The following is a 23,226-nucleotide window of genomic DNA, read 5'->3' as shown; positions in this document are numbered from 1 at the left end:
CTAAAATAAACCCGGAATATTATATTTATTTACTTACTGAAACGAGGACGTTACATGGCATTTGATTTGTATTCATTACCGTGTTAATGCCAGCACCGAATCGTGCTGCTATTGTCAGAGTTACTGTCTGCAGTTGCCGAGCAATCATCTCGGCCACCACTGCCTCAAATAGTATGGTTGTTTTCTCAGGGCATTCTATAATGATAACCAATTATACCATAACTAGTAATAGTTCACTACACAACTCATCACAAAAACATTAGCAAGTAATCAATTATTTCAAATAGTACATATGTATTACACATCTCTGTCCATGTGTGTATATATCAAAGATAGCATATCGATTTAGCCAAACAAGGCCATTGTCTGTATGTATATATCAAAAGTTGCCACCAAGTGACAAGAAATTTTAACCCTGTAAGGTTCAGTATTGTAATGAAAGGTCAAAGTTGTCCTCCATATCAGCATAGCACAGACTATGAGATGCTTGAATGGAGTATCGAAAAGATGTTATACACGACAATACCGTACTATCCTTATCTATCCAAGTACACATTATAACAATTATAGACGGTTTACAACTTGTACAACAATTATTCTGGTACGATCCCATCATTGGGCAATTGTTTTGTTGAGCCTCTTCCGTAAGTAGACATTTGCTCGTTACGAGTTTAATTAGTGTGTTATCATAAGAATACACTCGTATATTCCACTAGACCCTTAGAGGTTGTTAAATATAACTATAGAATATATTCCTTCGCTAGGTCATTCTGTACACGCAAGCATGCTGGGTCTACTAAAAGTGGTAGTTTGCTGGTTGGGGGTAAGTATGTCCCATTCCAGTCAGGCACGTCACCGCTTAGTGAGCATAAGGTTTCTCTCCTATAATAACCAATTGGAATAGCAAAAATATAGGAGTGGTTGGAGGTTCTCGTTCATAGATGGTTCGAAGAGTTTGCTAGTTAGGGAGGTTCATCAGAGTTAGTTGTACTGGTGATATGTAAAAGAAATTATTATTATTAATATTTCTTTTTGAAATATCATTAGTACATTATATGTACTAGTAGTCATGACTAGTCATATTATAATTGAAAACTCAGTTTTGGTAATTATCATATTTATAATTTGATAAATCGGGCTAATCACCAAGTATTTCCCCTAGGGATGGTGTTTGTTTTTGAACAACAAAAATGGAAGTGTGACTGAAAAATAGTTTAGTTTAATGTCAAGGAAACGAGTTTATAAGATAAAGATTAGATGTAGGTCACACCTCCCACAGTTCTTTCTTGGGCCTCGCATATTAAGCCACTTTGTGGTTCCGTCATATCACCCGATTCAGTTTGAACTCGTTCCAGCATTCTCGTTTACAGGGTACACCGGTTCCTCATTTGTCATCAAACTACCCAATTTCAATATACGTCAGTGCAACAGTTAGTCAAAAAAGAACATTTTTCGATAACTTAGATCAGCGTAAAGGATATTATTAATTAGGACAAAAATAAAATATTTTATTTGTTACGAACAGATATAATATTAATTATAATAAAATATAAAATTAATTTTGGTAAGATATACTTTTAATTAGAATAGGAATTAATAATAATTATAACCGAATATAATGTTCTTATGATGAGATTCAATATTACCGGTAGTATCGTACGTACACGTATCCATATACCTTGTTGCAAATAAACACGTATGCACATTACATATATACACCATATCACCTTTATACACGTATGTGGCCATTTTTACCTATCGGTATGTTCCGTGACTTCTCCCCGAATTCCCTCGTACAAGCAAGTCTGTTATTATGTTCCGGACCATAATAACTCACTTGCCCTACGAGTTCATCCTGGAAACCATTAGTATCTATCGTTACTCACTATTAAGTTTCCCAGATATAATCGAGCCTACGGTTATATTATTGGTATCCTAAGGGATAACCTAATCCTTTACAACTAATGGCTCTAATACCAACTTCTGTCACACCCCGTTAAGCGATTTGCGAAAGCGTAAAACGGAAATGCAACAGATACAACTGGTATCAAATGCATTGTTCATAAAGAAACATTACTAACTAATTTACAATATATTACATCGTTCTAACATCTTTTACAAACTAAGTGATACAATCAAACTAGCTCTTCTCAATTACTTTACTTCTAACTCAAATGCTCACAGCATCGATCACAATCCAACAAGTAACACATAATCAATCTACTCAACCTTTCTGATTACCTGAAAAGCATGTTTAAAGAAAAGGTAAACTACGAATAGTTGGTGAGTTTCATAAGTTTTAACGAAATCAGTTCTGCGTACCACACAGTCATAGTTTGCATGTACGCGCGTATATAAAAATTGTATTTATGTTTGTATATATGTACAGTTGTGTCTCTGTGTGTACATATGCATGCATATAAGTTTATAATATAAATTCGAAATTACGATAATATCGTGATTTTTGTTCATACTACGTGTTTCCAATTTCCGTGTTTAATCAACCATTGTGGCCCCCCTTCCTCCCACAACGGTTCCACATAAAATCAACCACTGTGGCCCCTCTTTCACCCACAACGGTTCCGCGTAACATCAACCCTTCCGCCCATAACGGTTCCATGTGAAATCCAACATTACACACTGTATACACAAATAATTAGCATTTCCTACACCACATTATTTCCTATGTCTATTCACATAGCATGTATATAGATATACATATATATATGCACATATATAGTATTTATCACGTATCACCAAACATCGTGCACCCCCCCCCCCTCCGCCCACAATATCCTCATGGCCTCCACTGCCCACATTATCCCCATAGCCATTACAGACCACGTTATCCCTATGGCCGTTACAGACCACGTTATTCCCCAAGGCCGTTATAGACCAAACTATTCACCCATGGTCTTTACAGACCACGTTATTCATCCATGGCCATTACAGGCCACGTTATTCACCCATGGACATTACAGACCATGTTATCCCCCCAGCTTGTTATGTTTAACAGTACACAACGTATTTGTCGCGAGTAATTTCATTATATTTTGGTATTCGTACCATGTGCACTTAATTTATCATTCAACAATACTATTCACCATTCATTCGAACGTAATCAATCGGTATGTTTGTAGGGACTTTTTGTATGTAAACGTTCAGGTGATTTATATCCTGAACCATTTCCAGATAGATAACGTATGTAACTATGCTTTTCACCCCAAAACGTTCATAAACAGTTTGAAAAGAGGGGTCATGAAACTCACGGTTTTATAGGCACTCAGTGCGAGGTCAGCTCGGGGTTCGTTTCCTTTGCTATCACTTAGTCGCTATACTCAATATTATAATAATATTAATATTTTAATATTATTATAATCTTTATACTAAGCTGGGTTGTATAGCTAGTCTGGGTGTGGCTGTAACACCCAGAAAGTGTCAATAGTCTTAGATTGTGATGTTGTCTAATGTTTAAAATCGAACTTGGCTCAGTTTCCTCATTTTACCAGCTGGGCCAAGTTGCTCGTTTACGGGTTTGGAAAGCAGTTATGTGGATGCAAACTTGGGTAAACGTGTTGGTCGATAAAATGATTAAGTTGTAAAGAAAGATCACAATTTTGGGGTTTGGATTCGCTACAAGGCTCGTTTCCGTTTATTCAGTTTGATTTGGAGAAAAACACGCACAATCTATCCAAATTGTTCGGATTTCTCACAAAAAGGTCTTTTTTACGTAATTAATCCGAAAATATACTTCTTGATCATTTTTTATGTTCTGATATTACAACAGGTTCGTTAATCACAAACTTGCTGGTTTTCGTCAGAACTGAATTTGTTTAATCTTCAAATTAGCATAATTAAGTATCCATTAATCACTATATCATGAAAATTTAGACACTTATCAATTAAAATATGTAGACTTTTAAAAAAAATATTTCAGAAATTATTTACTAATTTATTAATTTATAAAAATTCATTTTATTTGCTATATTTAGCCCAAAAATCGTCCGTTTATACCAAACAATTTCCAAAAATTCCAACAAAATTCTTGAGTGAACAAAATATATCCCAAAACAACCTGTAGCAATTCCATAAGCTAACAATCAAGCCAAATACCTTTTTCAAGCCGAAAATGACCATGAAAATTCAAATAAACGCGAACGCACAAAACATACTTAGTGTTTTCCAAATGACCAAAAATTTCATATGTGATCATATTATACCAAATCAGAGTTCCCCATAAAATTTCATAATTTTTCAAGCATTTTAAGTATTTTTCCCAAATAAACGTCCCAAATCGGTAATAAATTCGCCAAATATTCTTGGATGGTCAAAAAATACCAAATTTGGACAGGGACTCAATCATAAGGTCCCTAATGTCCCTGCAAACTTTCATTGCCTGAAAATAAGCACATCACAACCTTAACCTAAACAGCCCGTAATCGAGTATTTCGGCATTACCTTTACAATTTTCGTTCTTTTCGCTCTTTAATTCAAGTTTTTGGGTTCTTGTGCTTCTAAGTAAGATAGGTACAGGTCCTGTATCATAAACCAAGAATGTATCATTATCAAAACAGCCTTGAAACTTAGGGTTTCGGTTAGGGATCTAAACCGAACTTTTGAACCGTAAAAACGTCGTTTAAACCCTATAATCCGTGTTTATGGCCAAAAAGGAGTATGATTCTGATTCCAAACCATGTGTATGATCAAAACATGTTTTTGAACCATTTTAAAGGTTTTTTATGGTTAAGAATGATTTTTGGCAATCAAACTATGTTTATATGAATTTATACATAATTAAACAAGTTTAATTTTGATAAAAATAGATGATTTTACCTAGTATTTTGATGGAAGATGAGAGAACCAGACCTTGGTAGCTTATAAGTGAGATATTTTGTGAAAATTGATTATATAATCAAGCATATTCAAGAAGTTATATCAAAGGAGGTGGAAAGTCCAAGATGGCGGATGGACCCTTCTTGGGCCCCCTTTGGCCCATTTGTCTCGTTTTGCGTGCCCGAACGTGAAATCTTGAATCCAAGTTTATTTCAGGTTCGGTTTTTGGCGAGAAAAATATATCGGGTGCGACAAATAGCGCAAAAACGAGTGTTTTTTATCCAAAATCTTGTTAATTTAGAAAAACATAGCATTTGTTTGTAAAAATCAAAAATATTTTCACGAATTGCTTAAAACATCCCTATTAAGTGTTTGGTAGATCTTTTTCAGCTTAACGGATGATACAATGCTTATTTCGGAACTATCTTCCGCGTTTAAATCCATAGCGGGTAGTTAAATGAGCAAGTTTTCGTTTAACTGGTTTGCTATCAAACTAAGGCCATAATACTAAACAAGCCGTCAACGATTAAGGTTTTCGACATTTAGTCTTGAATTTTGGAAGGGAGTCCGCCGAGGAAATCAACGAATCAGCCCACGTAAAATTTAAATTCGTATATCTAAATCAAAATGTAAACAAATCGTAGGTTCTTAAATATTTTGAAGACAAGCCAATTTGTTACTATTGCTTGATAACTAAGGTACAGTTTCTGTTTTCGTTTACTTGTAGTATTAATTAAATTCCATTTTATATTCGGTGTCCGTCACTTTGTAGTGCGGACTTTCGTTAGCTTCTATTACAGTTTGAGTTCGGTTTATTTGTTATGTTTTACATTTATTTTTGTAACATGCAATAGATTATATATTTTGTACTCATTATTGCATGTCCCGTCAGTAGCATTTTGTTGCATATTTATATGAAATTAGCTTTTGTACTCTGTCACCCGAGCATGTCTGAAATGTCGTATGGGCGTCAACAGCATGCACTTATCGTGACAGTGCGTAATAAAAGTTCACGGCGTCTCTAGCTAGTACTTTGGCCCCTAGAGGCGTATAGATCGATCTTAGCTCTGAGTTTGCGTTTGTTGTGTGGAGATGGAATAATGGGTGTACGCCACGCTCACCGTCTTATAGGTGCATGGACTAGCTAGCTGTGTACCCGTCTGTTCTGTTTAGGCTCATGGGTGTTTCCTTCTCACGTGACTTTTGAGTTTTTGATATGTGTAGTCACGTGGTTTGATGTGTGTATATATTCTGATATGTTTCTGTATGCATTTGAGTTTGTTCCGACCAAGTGTTGGATTATGCGTCAGTTTATGTTTAGTATTTATGTCAGTAAAAAGTTGATTTCGAGTTTGAATCAAAGTTCTTAGACTTACTTTTCCTTCGTCAGTCCTTACCTATTGTTCTTTCCGTTACTGGTCAATTTTTGGCTCAGCCTTATTTTCTTTATTGTGTTTTTCTTATTTGTTGACAGTGGATATGGGAAATCAGAGGAATTAGTGGTGAGAGAGAGAGATAGAGTAATAAAGTTCAAGATTTTAGAAGACTAAATGTTTTCAGTAATTTGATGGAATTAAATTTAATTTAGGCTTTTATGAGTTATGTTTTGATATCTGTAAAGGTGACACGTTAGCCTTTCCAGGTTGGGGTGTTACATTATTCTTTGATAATATTTAACCATGTTCTGTAAAAGGCAGTTTTAAGGATATGTAATGAGAATGATTATGAGTTTGAAAGGGAGTTGTATGTTATCAAAGAGATTTTGTTAGACTCTCTTCAACTAATCGCTAGTTCCTACACCATTGTTTGACTAGCGTCTAACAATTTCTACAACATTGCTTTATAAGCCACTTCCATAATGGAGTTGTAAAACATCCACTATAACATTCTTCCCTCCAAGAGAAATAACAAACCTGGCACTATAAGACCGTTATCATTCTTTACTCGGTTCATTTACTTCAAAACCCGTTACCTTAGCTTTAACATGTTTACTTTATTAAAACACTTTAACTTTAGTGTATCACTGACTTATTATAAAGGGAAAACATCATAAAATAGTAACCAAGTTTCAAGTTTGTTTCAATTAAAATTATTCATATTTTGTTTTATCTCTGTTAGATCACTTAACTTTCAGTTTTTCTCAATCAGGTCACTTAACTTTCATTTTTTGTTCTAAAACGAGAGGGACAACTGCTATATTTTTGTAATTGATATATTTACTGATAAAAAATATAAAAAAATGTTGGTTTTAAAGACGTTTTAGTTATTTATGAACATATAATATGAAGGTAAAAAAGATAGTACTAGAACATTTATTGAAAGTTGAGTGACATAATTGAGCTAAAATTGAAAATTGAGTGACCTAATTGAGACACATTAAAAGTTGAGTGGCCTAATTGAGAGAAAATTGAAAGTTGAAATACCTAATTGAAACTAAATAAAATATAAGTGACTTAATTGAAAAAAATTTAAAACTTACTTATTATTCTATAAAGTTGTCCTGCTATAAAACCATAGTTAACTGTCAAGCATGCCATCTCTTTTATAATACTGTGCTAGACTGTAGAAACCAGTTAAATTTACTATAATACTATACTTGATTGTATTAATTAAAGGGTTGATTACTTCTGATGGGTTGTATTATTGTCTATCGGGTGTCTAGCCTATGGCTTGACCCTATTGGTTTTTTAATAAAAATTCTTCTAGTTGTTAAAAACAAAAATAGGTAAGCAAAAAGTTATAGTTGGAAACAAAAAGTATATCGTGTTGTAGAGGTGCACAAAAACCCGTATTCTGAGCTGGACTTACAAAAAAATCTGGAACCAATTATTTTTGTATCTGGGTATTGTATACACATAACCGAATCCGACCTTACCCGTAAGGTATGGATAAAGTATGTATTTAGAGTCCAATACTCATACCCGGAACATACCCGAAAATACACGAAACTGGTTATACCCTATACCCTTTACCCTTTTTTTTATACACGATATTACAATAGCATTTTTTTATTTTACAAATTTTATATTTAATTTTTTTAAAAATGCATATCATTGAGCAAATAAATTTTACTTGGATCAATTTATGATATTGTCATTTATTTAAATTAATTTTACAAATTACAAACCAAATTTAAAATAAAATTGAATTTATTTTTGTGTAAAATAATAAAAAAAAAAATCATTTTTAATCATCTGTATTAATACCCTATCTCATATCCGAACCCGATCAGACCTTACGTGGCACATAGGATATGGTTTTTCTTCTCAATACCTGTACCCAAACTCTATTCGGTTTATCTCAATACGCAATTTGTAAACCAGTACCGCGTTGTATACTTGTATGTACAACATGACACGAACTAATTATATAATATATTATTCCCCTATTCAAAACTAACTTTTGACTTCATCTTGACCATTCAAAGTCCACAATATTAAATCTCAGCCCTTAAAACTTAACCCCCTAAAAAGCTTCTTGAAGGGGCCGTTCAGGGAAGTTCCATTGTCTCTCTCTTCAGCTCCACAAATTCAACAAAAAAAAAGAAAAAAAAAACTGTTCCAGCTCTACATATTCAGCAACCTATTAACCGACATTTTAAGCCACGAACAAACTACATATTTATCAATTTTTTTATCATACCGGTTATCTTACAAAAACATTGATAAATAACATTACACCTTGTAACAAAAAAAAATACCTGGAACTATTGAAACAAATTAGATGTTATATAATCATTTGAACTTTGAATCATATCAGTAAAAGACTTCACCTGCAATATAAGCCACCATACAAATAACATATTAATCAACAATTCAACACTTTATGTATCATGTAAAGAATTAATTTATAGACACACTGAAAATCCAAAGCAACATAGGCCATGTTTTTATTTTTCCAAAAAATCAATTGCCAAAAATTAAAGGCTTAATTATTTATATAACCAATTATTTAAAGAGTTATTTTTATTTAAAAATTTTCATTTGCTTCCATACAAAAATGACGCAAATAAACTGTCACTTCTAAATATAATTCAAATTTTAAGAAAGATGGGGTTAGTAGGTTGACACATGTCAATACTTTATTTGTTATAGATCACTATTTAAGGGCAATATCACCCATCAAAAACACATACATGAGATGTCTGATCTGCAACAAAAAAAATTATTTTAAAAAATACACAAACATATCCTATGGTAATACTCTATCCAACTCAAGTTTTGCTTACTTAATTTTACATATTGCACATGTAGCTAACTAATGTTTTTTTGTTTATGTTTTATATTAGGGGAATCCAGTTAACACTGCTACAAAGTATGAAGAACAAAAAAACACAGAACAAATTACAGAAGGAAATCAAAACAGGCCTGCTTCACCTGCTGCAAGCTTTAGTTTTATAAAGTCTTTGTAATTATTGAATACAGCATTTGTATAACCAATTTTTGTGCAGGCTAACTCAGATAGCGTTGAAATTATTTCTTGTGGCCTTAATTTCAGTCCCTACAAGTCTCATTTGCAACGAGAATTTAGCCTTGAGGTATCTATATATGTTATAATATTTCTGTCTACATTTGCTGATTTCAAAAATTGTTGCAATTGCAGGATCGAGAGTTTGAGAAAAAATCCAAAAGAATGAAAAACCTTTCAAAATGGTGTTCGGAGTGACGTTACGTTATCGATGTCGATGCCAATGATGATGAGGTTGCAGATACAGCTGAAACGGGTTTAAATCTACAGTCTAACATCAATATACCCCGTGTCTCTGTCCAAAAACGCAACCGAGTTACTCATGCTACCTCTTAGATATTCTAAGTTTTGATTTTTTTTCTTTTGTTAAGCCTTAAGTATGGCTAGTCATGTTAGACTTTATTACTTTGTTAGTTTGCTTACGTTAACTTGAAAACATAGGTGTGTTACCTTTATCTAATGAAGTTTCAGTTTATTACTTTACAGTATTTGCTACTCTACAAATAATAAGGTTGAGGTTATCTGTGTTACCTAAGTTATTTGTTAACTAAAAAAAAATATATAAATTACATGGGGATGAACATTTCTTATATTCGATTCCAACGTTTAGAACTCATAAATACCTCATATGAAGTTTAAAACATTGATAGGGTATGTTCTATATTACATAAAAAAAACACTTTTTTTTTTTTTGCCTTTCAAACTTCTTAAATTATATAATCTTAAAGTAATTATCATTTCTAAAGGTTTTCATATTATTTCGAAGGGAAAAATTGGAATTTCTGTCACCCCCTACTACTCCAACTCTAACATGCATGCACTTTATTTGTTTTTATGGGTATAATTTTAAAAAAGTGATTAGCATACATTTGAGCATTATAAACCATTTAAAGTGAAGAAATTCTAAATCCGAACAAACTTAACTAATAATTAACCCTAAAAAACAACTAATTACTTTAAGCATTATAACCAACTAACACAATTGGCTTACAAATCAAACACACCCGATTGTTTATCGATATTTCAAACACTATGGATTGGATAAATTTAGTGAAAAAAGAGGGTGGGGTGGGTGTGTAGAAAGGGACTACAACGGCTGTTAATAGACCGAATCTTTATTTTTAGGGTTTGGTCAAAGCCACCCATGCTTGTGTGTAATGTATGAACCCGGTTAACTCATATGGGCCATGGGCCGTTTCCTCTTTCTGCTAAATTAATTAATCCAATTTTACAAAGCTCAAATAAATCTATATTGGTCCACACAAAACTTTGCATTAGCCAATTAATTTGTTCACAACGAAAATATAAAATACAACCATCCACCAATATTTTAAAAGATATTCTTCAAATAAATAGCCTTGTGTAATTGTTTATAATCAGATGATACTTTGAAAACTTGAAATCAAACTTTTTATAAATTTGGAAACATGAGAAAGTTGAGGATAACGCTAACACTTAATGGTAATAGTTTTTTATTGATCGAAAATTTAAAAGTGATTACTGTTGTTATCGAGTGGTACAAGTAGACCTGTTACTGTAACGATATTAATCTTTTTGTAATCCATTAAAATAACACTTCATATTAATACGTACCGGGTCCACCACTAATTTTTAGGTTTCTATTTGTGTATGTTAATATCTCTTCTTTGATTTTTAGCATTTTCAAGTAAGCCATGACTCATTCTAGTGTTTTTCAAACTATGAGAAAGAATTGCAATTTTTAGAGTATCAACTACAGTTTCTTCAACCTTTCGACTATCTTACTTTTTATTAGAAACCAAAAAACCAAACCCAATTAGAAATTGACGCTCGTTTTGGACTTTAGTATAAACCAACATATTAGTTTTGGTTTGGTTTTGTGTTTTGTGAAGAACCGCAAAAATTGAACCGAACCGAAATAAAAAGTAAACACGAAAACCGTAATAACCAAACCTTCCGATACCTCAATGTTATTGAATTTATGACTTTTTATTTTTAATTTTGAATATAAGTGTCTTTTATTAGCTCGTAATATTATAGCCCCAAATGTTCAATATTCTATTAACCATATTTTCTTGTTAAAATATTATGCCCGATATCAATATCTTGGGTTAACTTTTTTTGCCTGATTTGGAAACCCGAAAACCAAAAAACCGCAAATTTGGTTTTTGGTTCTAGCCCAAAGCCGCACCGAATCACACCACACACACCCCTACTTTTTATTACAACCGTTGTCAATTGTCACTTGGTATATGTGTGTTGTATATTCACCCATTATTTAAATACTCAAGAATCAAGATAATAATGGGCGTGATCTTCTACTTGAAAGTGTTGCAGTCTTTGAGTTTCAGTTTTTGAAATATTGATTATCTTTTATCTGTTTCAATATTTTTCTCTTATCATCTCGTATTTTATGTATATGAAAGGTTGTTGGATCAATTGATCAAATGGAAGTTGACGAGAATGACGACCAAGAGAAAAATGGTGGTGACCCTAAATCCAAGGGGAAACGCAAATTATACGTAGGGTCTAGTGCAATGGGATTCCGTCGGGATCATATGGAGGTCAGTGTTTCAAACTTCAGAACATGAACATATGCAACATCTTTTAGTTAGTTGTATGTTGAGGTTTGGTGTTTGTTACCAGGTACTACCATCGATTAAGGATGGAGCTGTTGCTGATTGGGATATCGTGGAAAGCATTTGTGATCATGCCTTCCAGTAACTGGTATTGGTAATACTAAAATAAAATTCGATTTTATGTGATAAACTCTTAAGTCATAGTCAGCGAGAGCTTATGAATTTAAAGAACCTGTAATATGCTTGAGCTGTTTGTGAAGTAACACATTGTTTTTATTTTATTATACTTTATATACGTGTGTGTGTATTGTTTATTTTTCTTTGTGTTACAAATTTTGATTGTCTTACAGGGAATGTCTGCTGGTTGATCCTAAGGAGCACCCAATGCTACTTGCAGAACCATCTTCAAACACTCAACAACAGAGAGAAAAGTAAGCACTTAATACATGTTCTTGTTGCTGCCATACATTTTCTTGGAACATTTTGGGTTGTTTGGTTTGGTTTTTTTTGGAAAAGATCATCTGATTATTGCAAAGTTGTGATAATTTACAGCTGGTTTTATTTTCTTGATGAGTTTGTACAATTAAATCAAACCTCACATCTAGACACCCCTTAACTTTTTAGTTTTGGATACTGCTACAGTGCTACCGTATCACATGTGTTACGTTTTACATTTGTGGAGGCTGCATAAATTGTGCATAATATGATCATATTGATATGTTTCAAAGAAACCACTTAAATGTAACATAACATATAAAGTTTGGTTGAACTTAGAAAGCAACAAAAAGGGAGTAAAGATAATAAGTATTCATGGTGTGGCAGGTTCAGTTTCGGAAGGTATAATAGTTGAATGAAAGGAAGATGGGTTGAAAGATTGTGTTTTCTTGGGGTTTTGGCGTAAATTGGGAGGTCGAGTTCTAGGTGGAATTTGGGTCGGGTTGGTTGGAAGTGGATTAGAGGTGGAGGTAGATTGCCTAGGGCAGCGTTAATAAAATTGTAGAGGTGGGGATGGTGGTTGTGGGGCCATAGGAGTTTGGGGTGGAGTATTGGACTATCGTTCATGATGGTCCATAGGTGATGTGGGCTGGATAGGAGGTCCATTGTAGGCCGTAGGGGATGGTGGAGAGGTTGAGTCAACAGTGTTAGATGGGGCGGTTTGCAAAGGTGAGGGATTAGGGTAGGATGAGACATACGGGTTAACAGACGACGGGTTTAGAATAATTGCGGGTTGATTATGAAAAGGAAAATACTCTTCATTGAACCGAACATGTCGGGCAATGTAGATTCGTTTGGAAATTAGTTCAAAGCAACGATACCCGTGGTGCGAAGTACTATATCCAAGAAACACACAAGGTGTGGATCGGAAGTCCAATTTATGTTTATTATAAGGACGAAGGTGTGGATAGTACCGACAGCCAAAAACCCGAAGGAACGAGAAATCGGGTTTGTGTTTGAATACTAGCTCAAAAGGAGATGTGTTGGAATTGGTCCAAGATGGCATACGATTGATTAAGTAAACCGCCGTGTCAAAAGCAAAGTTCCAAAACCGTTGTGGGACATTGGATTGAGATAGTAGAGTAAGACCGGTTTCGACCACATAACTGTGACGTCTTTCAACGATACCATTTTGTTCACTTGTATATGGACAAGATAAGCGATGAATGATGCCCAAGGAAGAGAAGAATGGAGAAAGATTGCGGAATTCATCCCCCCAATCAGTTTGAATAGATTTTACTTTGGTTTGGAATTAGCGTTCAACTATAGCAAGAAACCGTTTAAAAACATCAAACACATCAGATTTAAGTTTTAAAGGAAAATTCCACATGAATTTTATGTAATGATCAACACATAGCAAGAAATAATTATGGCCATCAAACTACTTAGTTGGCGCAGGACCCCATACATCACAGAAAAGTAAATCCAAAATACGAGAACTCTTATAATTAGAAGAAAGCAAATTAAGTTTGGAAGACTTTCCAACATAACAGGAATTACAATGAGAACTGAAATGTTTATCCAAAACAGGTAAATAATATTTAGACAGCATAAACTGGAAAAGTTGTGGATGCGGATGACCAAGTCTTTGATGCCATGTGGTTGAAGAAGCACGAGTGGTTGAGAAAGCGACTTTTGGTAATGACTGAATCTTAGGAAGACTTATGGAATAGAGTCCACCATTACTTGGACCCGTGAGGAGGGTAGTGCGTGTAGAATTGTCCTTCACAGCAAAGAAAGTAGAGTGAAATTCAAAAAACACATCATTATCAAGACAAAATTTTTGAACAGAAAGTAGATGCTTTTTAATTTCAGGAATATGAAGAATATTTTGAAGAGAGAAGGTTTTTTAGTGAATAAAAGTTTGAGGTACCAACGTGAAGGATGGGTAAACCGTTACCAACAAAGAGATTGTCCTTACCATTGTATGGTTCAGCGGTATCAAAACAAGAGAAATATGGTGTAGCATGGTAGTTGGAACCCGTGTCAGGGAGCCATGAGGTAGACGCTTGTGAGCGAGAATCAGCATAGCGAGAATCAGCCTAGTTGGCAGATGGTTGGTTCACCCGAAAGGTAGAAGGATCACGATTAGGACATAGTGATGGAATGTGACCAATACCACATCTGTTGCACGTTCCATAAAAGGTGTTTTGGTTTGAGGCCCAACTGAATTGACTTTTGTTTCCTCTTTGATTACGATTGTTGTTGTAGTTGCCACATCCTCCACGACGGTTATTTTGCCCCCGCCCATGAGTATTACTTGGCCGATTTGAATAAAAGGCCTGCGGGGAGTTCTGTGAAGTGGGCTAAAGTTGGAGTTCGAGTTGAGAAGCCAATTGTTGAAGCCTGCATTGTTTCAGGTGGAGGAACTGCTGGACTGGAGGTAGCAGTGGAGCTATTGCTCGTTGTAACGGCTGTGAATGCTTGAACGGGTGCAATATCTGGAATGTGCTTCTTGATGTCACACCCTCAAAATCCACTAACGGAGTTTTACCGTCAGAGGGTGTAAACTAACAGGATCGGAATCATCAGTTATAATCAAACCATAAAAACGTTTAAATGAAAATAAGTGCGGAAGCGTAAAACCATAGAAACAACGTTACGTCACGCAGGACGATTTAAAACCAAGGATAACAGTTAAAAGTAAGTTTGCATAGTTAAAAGTTTATCAAGCAATGCATGTTCCTAAACCGCGCGCCCGCCTCGGCTACCTAAGAATAACATACTAAAAGTATCAACACAAGGTTGGTGAGTTCACAAGATATATAAAAATAAATCGTTTATCGTTTGCGTTCAGCGTGTTGCGTTAAGCGTTTTGCATTACAGCGTTTTGCGTTACAGCGTTTTGCGTTACAGCGTTTTGCGTTACAGCTTTTTGCGTTACCAGATAGTGTTATGTCAAATTATATATCGATAGGTAGCTAGTCTATACAACAAGTATTACTAAGTGTTCGACACCGAAGCTGACTCGTTTATTAAGTGCCTTGTCACCAGGTCCTCCAGACCATGGTACGTGTTAGCCAAAATTACACCCGCTCGACCTCCAGTCGAGTTTAGCGTTGGGTGGGGTTTGTCAAACCCAGTAGTACTACTCAACAGTGACTCGCTATTCTAAATATTAACCGGTTCGATGTGTAGGACTTCAAATATTTCGTTTGCCACTTAGCCTTTACAAGTGATATATAATTTATAACAAAATCTTAAATGCGTTGTGGAGTATGTTATCTCCCCCAAGTGAAAAGCGTTTGAAAACAGTTTAAAGAGGGGAAAGTGAAACTCACTGTTTGCGAAGAAATTTCCCAAATTAAATCACCAAGATGCGCGTCACCGAAAAACTCTCTCTAGCGTTCTAAAACAATAAAGAGATTTTTCTAAGTGTCGGAATATTATCGAGTCTCTAGACCCGGCACATAATACCTATGCACATAACATGTTTCGTGTTTCGTTTGTGAATCATGTGTGACTTTAACAAGTGTTTTTGTGACACAGTACATGTGTAAGCAATCATATACGTGTCATGCATTTATAAAGTACATCACTATCAATTATTCCCCGTAAGGGCATTTTGGTCAACAATTAACAATTAACTAGCCATTATTCCCCATGAGGGCAATTTGGTCAAATCATGGCAATCAATTAGCAATTATTCCCCGCAAGGGTATTTTGGTCAAAACAAAACAATTATATAGCAAGTATCATGTTTCATGCATTTTTACACAACTCAGCAGCTAGTTTCACCGAGACAGAAATCCTACTAGAAAGATTGTACTATTTCACCGATCATAGCATCTCAATTAATTTACCAAATATCATCACAGAAGCACATATGTCTTAGGTTTCCAGAACATATTTAATTATATTTTTATTCCACATAGTTTTCTCACAATCATCAAATCATTACAGCAAACTCATAACAGTCAAGTTCATGCGCAACAGAATGTTATTTGCAATTCCTGTTAAACGAAAAATCCAATAAATGCAAGACCACTTGGGTTAGGTTCCTAACTCAATAAGTCAACTTCCAGAAGTGGAACCAACCAAATTGGTCTCGTAGTTCATGAGATATAACATTTACAACACAACCTAACAGCAGGTCTAACAGCTCAGCTTTGCACAATGTTATTGTAAATTCATAAAGGTTAACTTCTACTTGTCCAAAAATTTCAAGTTTATATTCTTTTGAAACTAGACTCAACCTAGTTTACTGTAGTACCAACAATCTCAACAAATTTTCATGTTTACACTTCGTTACAGTCACTTAAACATCATATACACATTCTGTCCAGAAACTGTTTGCATCCAAACTCAACATATTAACAACCTATGAACTATCATGCATTCATATGATCCTCTAAACTCCATAAACACCATCCATGCACATCAATTACATATTACATACTTGATTAGGGTTTGTGTTTGAACTCAAATCAAAGACACAACAATCAACATGCAACAAGATCAATACTAGTTATCAATCATCATTCATTCAACAACAATCATGTTAACTTCCTACATACACATGAAATCGGCTCACTAGGGTTTGTAATTAACCCAACAAACATCAAAATCAAGTAACAAGGATGTAAAGGATGATCAATTATACCTTCCTAGCACCTAGTTCTTCAATCAAACACTTGATTTGAGGGTTGTATGTGTGATTAGAGGTGACGGCAGCCGTGTGAAGCCAAGGGAGAGAGAGACCGATCGGGATTGTTGAGGAAAAGAAAATAATAGTTAGGGTTTGGTTATTAGGTTTATTTATAATAGTCTATGTTACACTTTGGCCCCTCCACTTCTAAGTATTACTTTTCCTAGCTTTAACTAACTTGTTTACGTCTTGAGTTAGCGTTTATAACCATGTTATCACATAACACATAAGTCTAACACATAATTATCACATAATTACTGTTTTGACGTTTTTCGTTTATTCATCAATCGTTTGCGTCAACTCGTTTGCGTTTCGGTGCAATTCCCGAAAGACTACACATGTAGTAAGTGTTAAGCGTCATTTAAACCCTAGTTTAAATGTAATGAAGTGTGCGTTATAGATTTAGTGATCTTAAGTTTGAATTGACGGAGTTGAGTTAACGGAGTTAACCTGAAATTGACGATTGTCACACTTGACCATGAAGTCAAGATCAGATAGCAGCCCTTGAAGTTCAGAAAAGGCTGTGGGAAATTGTCTTGCAAGGATAGTGGTTTTTAAACTGTTGTATTCGTCCCGAAGACCAGAGATGACAAGCATGACCAAATATTTTTTCTTTCATTGGTTCACCAATATTGGCTAGGGCATTTGCATACTCCTGTGCCCTAGCAAGATAGGCTGAGGTAGTCTTATCACCATTTATGGCAATCTTAAGGAGTTGTGTTTTTAGGGTAAATTCTCTTGAGGAAGTGTGGGGTGCATAAGCATTCTCAAGAGAACACCATAAATCTCGAGAAGTAGTACCTTGAACGTGTTGAAACGAAGCTTCTGAGATGGTTGATATCAGTAGTACCCGGACATGAGCATCATTAGCCACCCATGTTGTGTAGTTAGGGTTTGGCTGCGGCTCTGCAGAGGTGCCCTGCTTGGCATTTTTAGTTGTTTGCTGGATTGTTTTTTATGGACAAGGAATGGTTCCATCTACATAGCCAAATAAATTATTTGTAACAAGAAAGGGCTGAATCATAGCCTTCCAATATCCATAGTTTGTAGGAGACAAGGTAAAACTGAATTTGTGGGAATTGTGTGAAGTTTTCTCAGTGGTAGTAAAGGCAGCAAGAAGAGCCATTGGACCGATTTGTGGTTGGTGGTTGTTGATTTCTGGCAAAGAGAAAGAGGGGTGGTGCGGCAGAATTAAGGTTAGAACCTAGGCGGCTCTGATACCAAGATAAACTTGGTAAACGTATTTTGTATATTGTATATTAATAATTGATTACAATAGGGGTATAAATACTGAATACATTTACACTCTATACCCTCTAATATAATACATGCATATAATAAACTTAATTGTCTAACACTGGCTAAACTTTTTTTCTACAGTTAGTGGAGAATTCTACCTGAAAGCAATTTTTATTTAGTGACTTCACAGACAGAAACAAAATACACAAAGATGAATCAAACTAGTGGAATCTTGTGGACCAAAAGGACACCATCAATAATTCTTTAATTAACCTATATCATTATGGAACTTCTTGTAGGTCCCGATTCGGGTGGATCTAACAACGTCTTTGAATCAACCTAACTTAGTGCTAGCAGAAATCACACTAAGCAACCAAGAGGTCTCGGATCTTGAGTTTATTTTTGGTTAAAGAAAGGTGAGTGAGAGAGAGAGAGAGCTGAGAGAAGAGAGAAGGTTAGAGAGATAGAATTTTTGCCAAATGGTTTTCTATTGATAAACAATCAACTGTTGCTTCTCATGGCATGCTTCCTATTTATAGGGAAGCATGCATGAGAAGTAGAACACATCCAATGCCCAATGGGCTTTACAACATTATTTCCCTTGGGCCTATACATTTAACACTAACAACTAAAGCCCAAAACATATTTTTACAATACAAAAGACTAAATCAAAATGGGACTAACAATCTCCCTCTAGTCTTTAGTATTGGAACCCGTCGGTGTCGTAATCCAGCTAGCCGTCCTCGGGTAGTGGAAGTTCAACAACTCTTTTAACAATTTTGTTGAAGGCTTCCACTATCTGGTCTGTGTTCTGACGACCGATGTCCTCGACGGTTCCCAGGGGTGAATTGTAGAGCTTCTTGATATCTTCTATATGCAATCCCATTAGCTCATGCTCGTCAAAAACGCGAATCTCTGGCAGATCTTTGCAACGTATGATGGCCTCTCCTGTTGTGTTGTCAAATTCCCAGCCTGTAAAGTCTCGGAGGATGTTGGGAATAAAGGGCTCTCCATGGTAAATGATATGACAATTCTTCGGTGCCCTGTATCTCCACATGGTTCGTGGCTCTCCGGTGGATGGGTCAATTTCTCTTGGGTTCTTGTACTTTCGACCCTTATTTGGCTCAAACTCCTTGTAATCGACCTTCGACTGTCGATGAAGATAATCTGGAATCTAGCTGTCCAGAGTGCTCCCAACCGCACCATGACCTCGAGCTTTTCGAAGATAATTGAGGTCAAGCTCTAGTAGTGACTTCAAATCATGATGGTTGAGATATATCAGATCACCACTATATCGCTTGATCGCCCAACATGCGTTCCCCTTGTTGTACTTTGCATATACGATCAGTGAATCATCGTGGTAAGGATATATGAGATCGCGGGCGCATACACTACTTGACACTATGTGATTCTTTCTCTTTCTCTTTAGAGGTTCCTGTGTCAAGTCATCTGTTGGAGTAGAGATGGGATCAGCAGCAGGAGTCTCTGTAATCTGAACTTGAGCAGGATGAGTAACTGGATTTGGTGAGTAATTGATGTAATCGTCTTCAACCCTCCCCTCTGTATTTTGATCAATAAGTTGCTCCAAGTTCTTTCCTGCTTCGATAAAATCATCCATGGCACCTGCAAAGTCATCAGGAAATAAATCTTTATAAATGTCAGTAATCTGAGTGTCGTGTTCCCTGACTTTGCTAGCAGAGTCGCGAGCAGCAGGGTCTTGAACATCATGTTGAGCTGGTGGAGGTGTTTGAGTGTTATCTCCACCTCCACCTCCTGCTGCCCCGGCTCCTCCGTCTCCACCTACTCCACCTTCATCACCATCATTGTCATCATCATCAAAACTGTCATGAACCTCATCATCGTCGTCATCTTCTTCCTCATCATCATCTTCTTCTTCATCATCATCATCTTCATCACCATCATCATCACCATCATAACCACCACCAACACCGCTAGATTGGCCGCCCTGTTGTACTAACCGACCAACAGTCGCCTCTCCTTCAGACATAACAGCCTGTATGCCTCGCACGGTCACAGAAGGACCTGCGGCAGGTTGTGAACCACCGACTTGAGAAGTCTCACCAGACCTTCTCCAAGTTCCAAATACAGCGTCAAGCCTATCCTCCAGACCATGAAATTTGTCTTTTTAAATGCCCATGAGGTCTGAGGCTGCCTAGTACTTGCTCACCATATCTTCATTAGTCTTGAGCTGCAGCTCATTCAGACGGTCTTGTTCCTTGATCCTTTCTTTTATCACCTTCATTTCTGCTCTGAGCGAATCGAGAGAGGTAGAGAAAGCAAGTTGATTTTCCAAATCAGCAACTCTTGAGTTCGTAGCTTCCTTTTCAACATCCCACCTTCTCGTAGCATCTTCAATTCTTGTTTACGCTTGATCTGAGAGCACTAGCACTTGGTAAGTCTCTTTCAAGTGTAGATAGTTTATCTCCAAGTCTAGTGTGATCTGCTCTCAGATTAGCGTTCTCAAAGGCCTCATGATTCATCAATGCTTGTAGATTTTGGATTCGGGTGTGGAAGGTGTTAGTCAACAATCTTTGATTTTCGGCAAGAGTGTCACTTGCCTTATTCTGCTCTTCCAACACCCTTATCCTATCCCTCATAGCCGCCTTTTCTGCCACATCCTCCAACGCTTTCTGCTTCATCTCCTTAATGAACTTGAGGAGCACTATTTCTCTTTCCGCCCTTTTAGCGTTTGATTCCTCCAGTGCGACGATCCTATCGAGGATAGGATCGGCGTACACTGGAGGTGTCGAAGACTTCCCTCGGGAGATGGGTTTAGGTGAGATAATGGTGGATGGTGGGGTGGTGGTCGTTATGGGTGGTGAGGTTGTAGGCAAAGGTAAGGTGATGGCTTGGGTAAGGATTGGTGAAGTTATGGTAGTGGGTGGAGTTGGTTGCATTGTAGACGGTGTAACGGTTTGGGTTGGGGAAGTTATAACGGTTTTGCTCCATAGTATTGTTGTTTGTATTGGTGAGCTGAAAACCGATTAGGTGAATATGAATGAGGTTGGTTGGGTAGGTGGTGTTGAGGCTTGAGAAGGCTCGGGTTGGGTTTGTTGTTGTTGTGGTGAGTGTGGTGAGTGTGGCTGGAACTGTTGGCTTTGATACCAATTGTAGGTCCCGATTCGGGTGGATCTAACAACGTCTTTGGATCAACCTAACTTAGTGCTAGCGGAAATCACACTAAGCAACCAAGAGGTCTCGGATCTTGAGTTTATTTTCGGTTAAAGAAAGGTGAGTGAGAGAGAGAGAGAGCCGAGAGAAGAGAGAAAGTTAGAGAGATAGAATTTTTGCCAAATGATTTTCTATTGATAAACAATCAACTGTTGCTTCTCATGGCATGCTTCCTATTTATAGGGAAGCATGCATGAGAAGTAGAACACATTCAATGCCCAATAGGCTTTACAACATTATTTCCCTTGGGCCTATACATTTAACACTAACAACTAAAGCCCAAAACATATTTTTACAATACAAAAGACTAAATCAAAATAGGAGTAACACTTCTGTTCAGCATCTTTTCCAATTTGCTAATACATGTAAATATGACAGGACAGCGGAGCTTATGTTTGAAAAGTACCAAGCTCCTGCATTGTTTTTAGCCAAAAATGCGGTATGCTATCTTTCTTTTGTAACTCCCTAACAACTTGATTTTAATTCGTTAAATAATCTTTTTTTTTCTTTTGTGTTTTTAACTTACAGGTTCTCACATCTTTTGCTTCAGGATGTGCTACCTCTTTGGTTGTTGATAGGTAGGGGAGATGATTTTCTACAAATGCGGCTTTATTATTGTTTTTTTCTTTTTTCCCCTTTTTTTTAAATACCTTTTCATGCCCTTTTTTTTACTTGACATGGTTGTCTGGGTGGGGTCGGACATGCTGGGGAACATATCAAAACGGGTAATTTATAATGCAGGTCAAAATGGGTCAGGTTGACCATTTGCCTGCAAATATGTTGATAGATACTAAGAAAAATTGTTATTGAACTGAAAAAGATAAGGCCCTATTTGAGAGGGGCGGTCTCCAATTATAGAACTGTGTCTGAGAATTAAAAAACAAGAAGATAACAAATAAATGACAATGCTCCTAAAAAGAAGCTTAAAAGCTGCTTATCCTCTCTTGTTTTTCCCCCAGAAAATGGGTCAAACAAGTAGTTCAAAAGTGAATTAAATTGAGCTTTTTCAGGTGATATTTTGACCCAGTTCTTTCGTCTTGAATAAATTCGGGGGTACGTATCATATGTTGTGTTACATTTATTAAAAATTGAATAGTATAAGTAATTAATATTTTAATATGATCACAAAAACTTTGCTATTAGAAGTATTAATCTTTTCTTTTCTTTGTTTCTTTGTTTTGTTTTATTAAATGAAACGTTGCAAGTCTTTAAAATGCACTTTATGTCACTTTTAACCAAGTTTTAGTATCTAACCCTACCCATTTAACCTGTTATGAGGTAACCCAGAATTAACCCAATTCTAGGTAAATAATTTGAAATTGGCACTTTAAGATTTTACCTATCATGATGAAGGTGGTGATACGCAAAAAGTTGGTTTATGAACGAAATATGGACGAGTTAGTGAGCTTAGTTTATGTGAAAATGTAGTGAACAATAGTATATTGTATATTGGTGTGACTGACTATCAGATAAACAAGAGGACACTAGTAAGATTAGCTTGATCCATTGGGAAATGGATAGATGAACACTAGAAATAGAGGCAAAACATTGAATTCTAGAATACATTTGTGTTTGCCAATGTTAAACTGATTTTAGTATCTTGATAGTACCATCTTTGAGTAATGTATGCAATAACAGAAAGTTCTTTATTGATTAACACTACAATAGCAATTGGATACTATTATATCTGTATGCATGGAGTGTTACTAAATACGTTTTTTGGTAGTTGTTGATGGTATTTTTTTTTAATTGAATTCTTACTACATGAAATTTATTACTTTTGCTGTTGTTAAT

The 23,226-nt window shown here is 35.8% G+C and overlaps 1 protein-coding gene across 1 annotated transcript in view; it reads left to right on the top strand.

The window, feature by feature from the left end:
• Positions 1-4,965: 4,965 nt before the first annotated feature.
• LOC143605644 (actin-related protein 4-like) overlaps positions 4,966-23,226 on the top strand; it is a 30,581-nt gene continuing 12,320 nt past the window's right edge. The window contains exons 1-7 of the mRNA XM_077081679.1: positions 4,966-5,049; positions 5,978-5,995; positions 11,706-11,843; positions 11,926-11,999; positions 12,209-12,289; positions 21,811-21,871; positions 21,961-22,010. Of these exons, the coding sequence (XP_076937794.1) occupies positions 4,966-5,049; positions 5,978-5,995; positions 11,706-11,843; positions 11,926-11,999; positions 12,209-12,289; positions 21,811-21,871; positions 21,961-22,010 (506 nt within the window). The remainder of the gene's footprint in view (positions 5,050-5,977; positions 5,996-11,705; positions 11,844-11,925; positions 12,000-12,208; positions 12,290-21,810; positions 21,872-21,960; positions 22,011-23,226) is intronic.

This window comes from Bidens hawaiensis, unplaced genomic scaffold (assembly GCF_021521415.1).
Source record: "Bidens hawaiensis isolate Kalapana, Puna unplaced genomic scaffold, B.hawaiensis_p1.1 tig00070540_1, whole genome shotgun sequence".
Taxonomy (NCBI): Eukaryota; Viridiplantae; Streptophyta; class Magnoliopsida; order Asterales; family Asteraceae; genus Bidens; species Bidens hawaiensis.
Note: the sequence above shows the minus strand (reverse complement) of the source record. Positions and strands in the feature narration are given on the sequence as shown.